The sequence below is a fragment of the Lagopus leucura genome, unplaced genomic scaffold, assembly GCF_019238085.1.
Source record: "Lagopus leucura isolate 7727_CA_CO unplaced genomic scaffold, USGS_WTPT01 Super-Scaffold_100001, whole genome shotgun sequence".
Classification (NCBI taxonomy): Eukaryota; Metazoa; Chordata; class Aves; order Galliformes; family Phasianidae; genus Lagopus; species Lagopus leucura.
The window spans coordinates 36,304,283-36,315,665 of NW_024962262.1; the positions used below are offsets into that span (position 1 = coordinate 36,304,283).

Genomic DNA, 11,383 nt, shown 5'->3' on the forward strand with positions numbered 1-11,383 from the left:
CTTTTAATTCACCGAATTTAGAAACTCATCTATGGAATACCCCTGTCGTTTGTACAGCCAGTGAGGAGACTGGGAGAGATGTAACTACAGTCCCAGTCTCACACAACAATGAAGCTACAGATGTTAAACTGCAAGCACTCTGCATTAGCAAGCATTATTCTTTGGATTTGTTTCGTAGCTGCAATTTTATTGGCACGACATTGGTTTCCTGATCACATCAGCCATTTTTTGGTGTGTTTTAATAAATGCTTTTCATTTAGGTTGTAAGCTTCTGTAAGCAGACACAAGTACAGATTTGGGGGGGGGGGGGGGTTGCATCTTGGTGTATTATTTTAACCATGCTTCATATATGTATGCTTTGTATCTGTCTGTAAAAAGAACTGGCAGGTTAATCTGAGAACTTCTGATCCTCACACCACTTCAGTGTTGCTGGGCTTCCTAACCAAACTGGAAAAACAGTTTTCTCTGTAGTGCTTCCTGCAAACTTCTTAGCTGGGTTTGCATTTTGGTATTAAAAACGTGTCAGCTAGAAGAGCTCAGGCAGCCTGATTACTTCATATTTTTCCAAAGCAAACATATCTCACCGAGGGAGCCTCTGGCTCTGCGTCCTAGAGACACGCTAAAATGTAAGTAATAACTCTTCCCGTGCCACCTCCTGACAAATGCTCCACACAGTGGTTTTAGTAATCCTCATGTCCTAATGAAACACCTCTTCTGTTTTCCTTCTCCTTTTATTTTATTAAAGCGTTCGTGTCAGTAGGGCTGAAAATATAGCTGTGGTTAATATGGTTGAGACTTGTGTGCTTTTGCCATGTTATTAATCAAAGTTGAAAGCCTGGAAAAAATAAATGTGAGGGATTTGTGTGGTTGTTTGCGCAGCAGATAAGTTACTGGTCTTTGGTCTCTGGGATCGCAGTTTATTATTCATTGGTTTTAAAGTTTGCTGCCCTTGGTCAACAGTATTTTATATTAAAATACAGTGATCAGCTTTTACAGTCGGTTCCAGTTTGAGAGAGACAATTACCATAATCATCTTTCTTTGAGAAAAGGCTGAGGCAGGCTCCTTCGTCCTGGAAACTGACAAGCTTAGGCAGAGCAGCCCCCGAGTTGTATTTGAGTATTGAGGATCCTAAAAATTTGCCTATCAGATGAGCACTGCAGAGCTGGAGATGCTGCGACAGCGTCCAAACAGATGAGTGTTAAAGACTTCGCTGGCCAAAAACAGGTTTACTTTACAGAGACCGTGCTGTTTGGGGTGTTGTTTTGGTTTGGCTTCTAGGCTGGTTTCACTGTATTTTTTTTAATATATTTTCAACTTGAAAAATAGCATATGGAGGAAATAAATAGTAACAGTGCATTCTGGGCAAATAAAAGGCAAACGCTAAAAACGTACATTTCATGTTTTATCAATTTACATATTAAATGTTCTCTATTGTCTAGGAATTTGAGATCTAGAAATAAAAAGTACTGGAAGAAAAAAAAAAGGTATTATTTCTGTATTGTTTCAGTATTTTTCCAGCAGATCTGTTTTAGTAGGGGATGTGATTTCCAAAATTGATAACTTCATCCTAAAGAAAGCGGGTGTAGCTGTTGGGAAAACCTAGGCATTAGATAAATCAGAGTGTGCTCAGAAATGAAGGAGAGAGGCAATAAATGTTGTGTTGGCAAAGTGAAAGTCAGATTCTGTTCTAAATTTTTATAGAATTTGAGCTGCATTAAGCACAGAAGTCAGCTTAGAAATCCAGATTAACTGAGTGTGAGAGGGCAGAGTTAATGGGAGAAGCTGCTGGCTTATTTTGGGAAGATCTCACTTTGCTGACTGCCGCTGCTGCTCTCTGCTGTGCAAGTAACTCCTGTGTTTATGCTACCAGCACATCGGGTGAACAGAATACCTTCTCTATCAGTTTGTACATGATGAGTGAGTGAGGCACTGTTGCTGTAAGAGGATCTTCCTGAATCGTTTGTTTTTACAGTAAGATTCAGACAGAAGGGAAAACAGGAGAATCGAGTTAAGAGGTTGCTTACACGTTTACATCAGCGTACTAATTTATAAGTGTTTTCAAAGCACCTGCACATCGCACCAGGCACAGGGAGCTAAATGCTGCTGCCAACATTGCCTGTCAGGTAAGGAGTGTTTAGAACCAAGGCGAGCAATTCACAAATCCGAGCTGTAATAGGGACAAAACAGAAGAAATATCTGTACACGCAGTATCCAAACACGCAGACTTCTCCTCAGAAAGCTTTTGGCATACGTTTCTTGCATTCAGTTCTGTGCCATTGTACATCATGTGCTCAGCGGCGGAGGAATAATATTTATGAACGTTAGCGATTTGACAGGCTGTAGAGCTTCTTTTAGGGGCCTTTCCGGGATTATGAAAAATCTTAGGAATGCATTTATTTACACAGCATCCACCCAACAAAGGGATGGAAATTTCCAGCAGTGGTTCCCTCATAATGCTCTTTGTCTGGGACAAGCTGCCCCAAGCCACTGTATCTTGGAGACGATGCGCCTCGCGCTTGGGCCCTGTCCAGCTCCTGCCGGGCCCAGGAGGGCTCTGCCTGCTGAGAGCAGACCCCTCGCAGGGCTAACGGGGCGGTCAGGACCCCACGGGGAGCACAGGGTACCTTGTTGTGTGTTACACTGATATAGAGTACATTATATTTGGGTGTCTGCAAGGATCCGTTGTCCTCATGAAGTGGGCAGCGCATATTCCTCACACGGAGGATCCAGAGATTTGGGTGGCATTGCTGGAGTTAGGAAGTACAGGCTTGGGTGCTTCTCTGTGTGTAAATGGAGAGAGCTGCTAGGATTTAAGCATGGGCTGCTGACAGGCTGCTTGTTTTTAGAAGTGCAAATTGATGCATATATAACAATAGAGACTGCATTCCTGCTTCAAGTTTATCTGTACAGTTGTACAAAATGTGTGTTGTGTCACACTGAAGGCTTTTCTCTTAGGAAGACCCACCTGGGGGCACTTTCTGAGCCCCCTCAAGCAGAGCAGTTGGGGATGTTTTAACTAATTACTTGTGCTCTACCTGTTCTTACACTGGCACAGTCCTGAGGGTGATGTTCCAGGTGGGGAAAGCAGGAGACAGATTTCACTGCACAGGGCTACAAAGGCTCCTAAAGCAGGGCAGAAACTCACACAAAACATTTTCTTGCTAATTCTCCCTTCCTTGCTCCCCAGCAAGCATGTATTGCATCTTTAATCTGTTTTCCTCCTCTCCTTAAAGGCCAGTGCATGGGGTCAGAGGATCTGGGATCATAAAATCATAGAATGTCTTGGGCTGGGAGGGACCTTACAGCCCATCCAGTTACAACCCCCTGCCATGCGGTTGTAACCCACTAGACCAGGTTGCCCAGGGCCCCTCCCAGCCTGGCCTTGAATGCCTTCACAGACAGATTGTGCTTATATACTGCATTTCTCTGGTCAGAAGGACAGTCTCCACACACCTTCATTGCCTGCCCAGCCAGGGACATGGCCCCTGTCCTCCGGGACATGCACCCACAGAGGACAGAGAATGTCACCTTTCTGGGGTCCAGGTGCCAAGCCTGTCCCTCCATGTGGACATCTCCATGTGGAGATGCAGTGCCAAGAACCACTTCGCACAAAGCAAATCATGAAGGCAGCCATGTGCCCAGCCCTGCTTGCAAAGTACTAACAAGTGCTCACTTTTCAAAGCAGGATCTGACATGGCATGTCATATTCTCACCAGATGGCCCTTTCTAAGGCTTACTGAGGGGAATTCGGAGGCCTTTACATCCAAAATATTGTTTCAGGTAATTTCAACAGTAGCAGTCGTGCTGCTTTGCAGCTCCGTTCTGTGCTAGCTGCCATTCTCACAGAGCTAGAGCAGCTTTCTGCAAAAGCTCCCTCAGCTGGAATAGAGAAACGCAGTGAAGAATGGCTGCTCAACCCTATTCAGAGAATTAATGTGAAATTAGAGATAATAATACAGAGTACAAAAACAATAGCAATTCCCTTCTTGTTGACAGAACAAGCTTCACCGTTGCTACTATTCTTGCCTGTGTTGCTTCACAACCACCTTCCTTTTCAGTATCAAATACCTTCTGAGTGTCCTGTAGGCACCTACTTCCAAATTCAATTTTCGAGGTTTTAACAAATTGCTTCAGTAACTGGAAGCCTCAAGTTAATTTTGAATGACTTAATTAAGGGCATCTGAGGATACTGATCTTAATGTTAGTTACTTTTCATTTTTCTGTATAATAACCATCGTGCTCGTGGTTGAATATGATGTTTATCCAGGGAGCTGCTTTTGTGATATGAAGTAAAGATTTCCTTTGCAGCAGCATCTCCAAACCAGTGTGCTCTCTAGACTTCTTTCATTCCCCATCCATTATATAGATGACGGCTGGAAACTAAGGAAGAATATTCCTAGGACTCTCTTTGTTTATTTGATTTTATTCCTTCCTACTCTACATGAACACACAGGAAGGCAATAACTACAGTGAGAAGGAATCTAGTGAAATCATAAAGACTGCAATTAAAAATCCTGGTGCCAGCCTTTCACTCAGGGATCTTACACAGGCTCAGTGAAAGGTGGAGACCTCTGTGGCTTGAAGCAGTTTCTGTGGCTGGACCAAGCAGGATCTGTTGGCCCATCCCAGCCTAAATGGCTGTCTCCACTGGTTCAGACAGTCTTGGGGAACTGTGAAATGGAAACACGACTTGTCTGATCACACAGCAGGGCAGGACCTTCATCCGAGGACTGGGAACATTGAGTGGAGGAGATGGCACTCCTCAGGACTGAAATAATAGATTTTCTGGATCCCTGCTCTTCATCTTTCCTGCCCCATTGTGGACTGGGGGGATCATAGAGTCCTTTCCACCTGTTGAGCTTTAGAGAGGACTTTCCTGTCAGAGTTCATGTACTACTGCTAGGGGCTTATTTGAGGGGGAAAAAAAATCTCTGTTTCATGTTGCTGTTGCTCTTTTTTTCTCGACCTTTTGTGTCCTTCCATCATCTCCAAGAGGCAGAATCATGTCTCACACACACAGGCTGTCGACTAAGTCTTGCATTACAAAGTGATACATCCTCTGTACCCAGTAACTGTTTCCGTACTGGTGGAAGTTTATGCAGGTGAGAAGAAACAAAAGGCAGTGATATTTAAAGTCTTATTCACATCAAGACGGGATGATGACAGGGCCTTGCTGGTGTACATACATATACTGCAGAATCCCCTCCCTAATCATCCCTGACTTCTGTGGGTCACAGAGACCCCCTATGTATCTCCTCTTGCCAGAAGGAAATTTTTGACAAATCTTTCCAGGGACCATTTATTTTTCCCAAAGATCTGGTTTATAAGTGCCTTCCTTTCCTCATGTAACATTGTGACCAAAAGAGGCAAATGTCAAAGGGTTCAGAGCAGAGGATATGAAAATATGCAACCGGAAAAGCTCTTCTAGCTTGCTGTAATGGGAGACCTCAGTTTGTTGTATGTGACCGCACTGGTTCTTTCTCCATTTCCTATTGCAAAGATGCTAAAAGAAGGCTGAGAGTTGTGTGTCAATTTGGAGGCAGGACAGACCTGAGCAGAGAGGAGTGGGAGACTTTTTCTTGCTATAACCTGAAAAACGTGCTCAGTTGACCCAGATATCATTGACCAGCTCCTAGCAGCTCACTGACCTTTGGAAGTTCACCAAAAATAAAAATGGAATTGTGACCCAGCTCTCTGTGATGGGTCTTTGGCGACAACTTGCAGAAGAAAATTAATTAAGCCTTCATTCAGCACCATCACAGCTGTTAGCTTATTTCCTACTCTTGACTTCCCCAAAAATATGGTTTCAACCTTCTGTTTGAAGGGAAAGTCATTCCTTTGTGGTTAGGCTAATCACTCCTCCCCCAGGCACAGACCCAGCTCCATGTGCTGCGAGCTGGGCTCCCTTTTGTTCAAATACCTGTAAGCAAATCCAAGCGTTCTTTTTAAGCCCTGAAGCAGAGATTTCCACATTTCCTCTGCAGGGGGGTGCTTAAAGAATGTGTGTTTTCATTAATCCTTGAGGGAATTATCTTCCTGAATGCCATGCTTTTTAGGAGGACCCTTTGCCATCCACCTGCTTCCTCCCCTCCTCAGAAGAGCAAATCTGCCATTCTTCTAGGGCACAGCACTCCCATTTCCTCAGGACAGGTTAATGTGCAGGATAAGGGATAATGTTCTCAGACCTGGGAGGATTTTAATGGGTTTATTGTACGTACATTTGTGGTCTCCAAAAAGTCCTAAGTAGACTTCTAGGATCTATCCCCAAGTAATCCATCGAATTTCAACAGAAATAGAGACTGCTTCTCAGGTAATTGTGTCTCAAAGACATTTCTAGTGTCTGTGAATTGGGGACACTTGTCTACTTGAGTGCAGGGATTTGGTCTGCAAGGGAAAGTATTTCTAGCGGAAGTGAAAAGAAAAGTAATTGAAGAAAGGCACATCTCCATCAGCAGAGCAGTGTTTCTAACTAGCGACACTAGGGTGCCTCCAAAGGACTTCCCCTCACTCAAGAGCTTGCTCATCTTCTGAGCACCTAACCAGCAGCAGAGATTTGCTGGTAATTTCACAGGCATTCAATAACCCTCACCCCAGACCTATGTCTAATTCAAAATTCAGCAGCAGGCTCTTTCTCATAGGAACTGCAATTCCATGGAACATGACCTTGGCTCTCTTCTCCTTTTCTTTCACTGACCAGAGTACCCCATGCTAAGGCCCTATCTGCTCATGAACATCTCCTGGTACCTCCAAGCCTGCCATCCAAATCTGCTGAGTAGGATCCCGAAGTAAACTGCTTTGAGAGAGCTGGCTATCCCCACGTGGGACTGCCCAGTGCAGTCCATACTTGTAGACACACCACTGAGCACAGCACCGTTGTCTATATTATTTCACATTGTACGAAATAAATATTGGGTTTTTTTCTGCAATAGACAAACCACAAGCAAGGTTGATTAGCAGAGGTCAAGGTAATTGATAACAACTACTGTTGATTCCCAAAACAGAACGCTGAGTCCTCACAACCATTTAGAGTCACATCTGTAACCAAAAGGGAAGCCAGTAGATTTTGGTGATTTTTTTGGATTTTCTCAGTACTTTCAAATATATATACTTGCTAGCCCTTAGGAAAACTGATCCTGCTTCTGGTTATTTTCCTTCATCTAGGGAAGAGAGGTTCTGCAGCTGCATTTGCAAGGAGCTCATTGCAGCCACCCAGATGGGTATGGGTAGATGCAAGGAAAGAGCAAATACTGAGGAAACTGCCCCAAGTGTTCCCAGGAGTGGGAATTCCTCTAATTCCTCCCTCTTGTCAACCAAGGGGGACTAGTTTGTCTGATTGCTGTCCCACATGTCCCAGAACAATTACTATTTTGCTTTAATTAACTCACCGTCTTTCATCCAAGCCATCGCTCAGAGGCAAGTGTGCTACAGAGCTATGAGGTCCCCGAAGTGCTCTGTACCCCAATAGCTTCAGCCAGCTTGTTTCTTTAGTTTACCCAGTGATACATAAGGAAACAAAAGTGGAGGGAGTAAAACCCTGTATAGCACTGCACGTTACATGGAGGTGTTTCAGCAGAAATGAAGAAGTTAGAGACTTCAATTTCCATGATCTTCTGCAAAGTCATGACAGGTGACTCACTGGTTTTTCTGTTCACTCAAAGTCACCACAACTCTTCCACACATAATAAATGCCAGCAAGAAAGTTGGATGTGGAGTTTTTTCCCCTTTCCTGGCTCGCCCAAAACGCATTGATCCCCAGCAGGTACAGAAATCGCTAACTCTGAATCCCATGCATTTACTTTCTAGGAAGATCAAATACGTCTTGCCATAGAAAACTTATGCTATGTTTGTGAGAGGGTAGTATAGATTTAGCAAGCTCTTAACCATCCCCCAAATTTCACAAGGCAGAAGATCCTGGATTCTGCCTCATACAACACACAAGAAGATCTGTGTGTTCCAGGAACCATCGCATTAACACATTTAGCCTTCGGTCATTGCATATAAAAAGGTCAACGCCAAAACTTTCTGCTACTTGGTGCTTCTTGTATAGATGGGACACATTGGAAATTTATGACCTGATCCATGGCAACGCACAGACAGGGGTGTCATCTACATTGTGAGCCAGGAGTCCCCAGTTATGCACTCAACTGTTAGATCTGAGCTAGTTTAGGCAATGGCTGTGATTAGTTGGCCGCTTTTTCTCAGATTGCCTCTCCAGCTCCCAGCCTGTGAAACTGGCTGACCTCTGTCAGCTCTCTGTTGCTGCTTCCCATGTCAGCAGGCTGGATTTTTGTGGCACTGACACTGACTGGGCTCAGTTCTCATTTTTCCAAGACTAGCACTTTTTGTTAGTTTCCTCTTGAAAAAAAAAAAAATAGAGAGAGAGAGAAAAAGAAAAAAGAGAAAAAAAAAAAAAAAGAAAAGAAAGAAATAGAAAGAAAAGAAGAGAAAAGAAGAAAAAAGATAAAAACTTTATCTAATTTTAATTCCCTTCCAGCTGTTTTGTTTGTCAAAAGCCCTCTATGTTCTGTTCTCAGAGCACTTTAGGACACACTGAAATTCATCATAGAGGGGATAGTACCTCTTTGGGCTTGGCCTGGATCTGGTTTCCTTGAGAGCTGACTCTGGGTCTGACCAGCAGCTGAACTACTGGAAGTACAGGCTGGAAGTGTGAGATGATTGAAGACCATCAGCCAAAAAAAAAAAATTGAGATCTATGGCTACACCGATCCTCAGATTAACACTATCAAAGTCAATGGTGTTTATAGAAAGTCTCATTTTCTTTGTATTAATGTGAGTAAAAATCAAAAGAGTGTTAAGGGCGAATTTCTGCTACCAGAGACGGAAAAGAGAGCGTGGGGACAAAGCTGTAATTACGGGTATTTCCTATCTGCCGAAACCTGTGGGTGGAAGGGGAGGCAGTGAATAGGGCATATTCAATGGCATTAAAATCGGTTTCTTTTTCTGGACTTTAGCTCAGCACTGCAAATTAGCAGGGAGAAATTAAGCCTCTGAGTGAGCGGGCAGAGAAGCCAAATTCTTTGTGCTACTCATTGCTGCTTTTTTTCCCTTTGAGAATTCAAATTCATAACAGCCAAATCTGCAGCTGCGTGCTGACAGGAGGATGCGCTGCTTACCTGCCGTGGTTCTGTGTTCATGCCTCCACAGGCTGCTATCCCATTTTCCTTTCAGGACGGGCCCTGAAGACCATGCCCTGACCCCACAACCATCACTGGGCACCCACCTCTTTGCACAACACTACGGGCACTTGGGAGAGCTGCTCTCAGTGCATCCACTTCTCAGGGCTGGGAAGGGCCATTCCAGATCTTAACAGCTCCCTGCTTATCACACACGCATGAATTTCTCCTTTAAACAATAGCTATTCTGAAACCAACTACTTATAGGAAAACAGGCACAATTAAAATGCATTTTTCTCACTGTGAAAAAATATGCCTTGTGCTTACCAGGAGCGTTACATCATCGATTTGAGTGATTCCAAAGAATAACATCATAAAATGTCTACTCAAATCTTACGGTATTTTCACAACAGTTAATAAATGGAGTGGCTTGATGCTGCATCTTTTGTTAATGTTGAAACTATACGTGAAACTGGCTGGGATGTCACTAAGGCAGAAAGTATTGTTATCGTTATTGTAATGAATATTGTTGTTGCTATTAATGTAGGCTTAATCAGTTGCTCTGTAAACAAGACATTCGATCTGAAGCATCTGCAGCTGAGTGCTGTCAGTCTGTTATTCTCTGACCCCCCTAAAATACTGCAAGCTCTAGCATGAAATCCTACTTGCAATAAAATCATAGCTCTAACTATTGCTTTGTTAATGGCTCCTACAGAGCCTGCTCTTATATGCAGTGATACTGATCTGTGTCATGTTAGTGTGCAAGAAGGATTTTGTTTTACTTGTTTCACAATGTGATTCAGTGTTTAATTCATACTCCTTCAGTCAACCAATGTGTACCACCAGAGCAGCACATTTCATTCCCATTTCTGTCAATGGGCAATGTCTTCCCTCTGTTTATGAGATTCCTCCATTTAACCCCTACCAGCCCTCAAAGACAAGCAGACAGCAGCAAGCTGCCTATCCCAACCCGTGTGCCCGCAGCAACCTGTTCCCATGCCATCCCCCCATCCTCACCTCACTCACTGCCAAACCTGTCCCTGGACCCAGTGCCACACTGCACAGGGTGCCCCTCTCAGCTCCCTGGGGAGAGAATTGCACCTTCGTGTTTGCTTTATCCAAGAATGTGTCAAGGTACTGTCAGAACTACAAATAACATTTCCCCCCCCCCTGTTTTTTGGCATATCCTGATGCACGGAGCTTTATCATCAAGTCCTCTCTTGGTAAGAACACCCAGCTCAGGCTTTGCTTTGCTTCATATGTGTTTCTTCTGCTGAGTGGTGGCTGTGACACATTGCTGACTGCTTTGAACTCAGCACAGCACCAGCACAGAGTCCCTGGAAATGCAAAGTGAGGTCCGGCTTTCCTTGGTTCTCCCATCACTGCTGATGTGTGTTGAGATCGCTGCTGGTAAACCCCCTATAGCAGCATTCAGGTGGGCCTCACACTGCATCCAGAGATTTGGGCTAGATTCTTACAATAACCACAATATTACAATAACCATTTGTTTTTCCCAGGCTCCAGCCATCCCCGTGCTCCCTGGTGGGGAGGCCCAGCCATACACCCAGACATGGGGATTCCCTCTGCCCACCCCAAAACCATCTTTATTCCAGGTGTTGGTTATCTCGTCCCCTAGGAGCCATCTCTGCACCCTGCCAGCAGATGTCTTCTGATGGTAGAGCCAGGCTGCAGCTTCCCATGCTCTCTCTTTTGCAGGGCGCATTCACGTTCCGCGGGAGCATGATAGACATGCCGCTGCTGAAGCAGGCACGGAACATTGTTACGCTTGCCACAGCCATCAAGAAAAAATGATCTGGTAAATGGAGCGCTCACCATGGGGCCACGGAAGCTTGTTTTAAAAGATGACTATAAGACTTCAGGGGAAAAAAAAAAAAAATCAAATGCATCACGCTTAAGAAGAAATTCATTGACGTTTTGCAGATCTGCCATAATTTCCTTGCCAGAATTGCTCGTCGTTAACAGTGCTCGCAACCCAAAGTGCCTCTCGCTCCCAGTGCCTGCCACGGTGCCATGTCATGCGTGATATCATGGCTGTGGGATCGTGGCTTCACAAGAGGACACCAGCAGGATATGAGCAGTGAGCTCCCCTCGAATAACCTGTGAACACTGGTCAGCCTTCACTCTCCATTTCCATGACAAAGTCCATGTGAAAGTCAAAGCTCTGGGTAATCACACATCAGCTGAAATAAATGTGATGAAACTCACTGGATGAAACTCACTGTCCTGC

At 44.3% G+C, this 11,383-nt stretch overlaps 1 protein-coding gene across 1 annotated transcript in view; it reads left to right on the top strand.

The window, feature by feature from the left end:
• CLYBL (citramalyl-CoA lyase) overlaps nucleotides 1-11,360 on the top strand; it is a 156,715-nt gene extending 145,355 nt beyond the window's left edge. Inside the window, exon 8 of the mRNA XM_042866781.1 lies at nucleotides 10,852-11,360. Coding sequence (XP_042722715.1) covers nucleotides 10,852-10,947 — 96 coding nt within the window. The 3' untranslated portion in view covers nucleotides 10,948-11,360. The remainder of the gene's footprint in view (nucleotides 1-10,851) is intronic.
• Nucleotides 11,361-11,383: the final 23 nt, after the last annotated feature.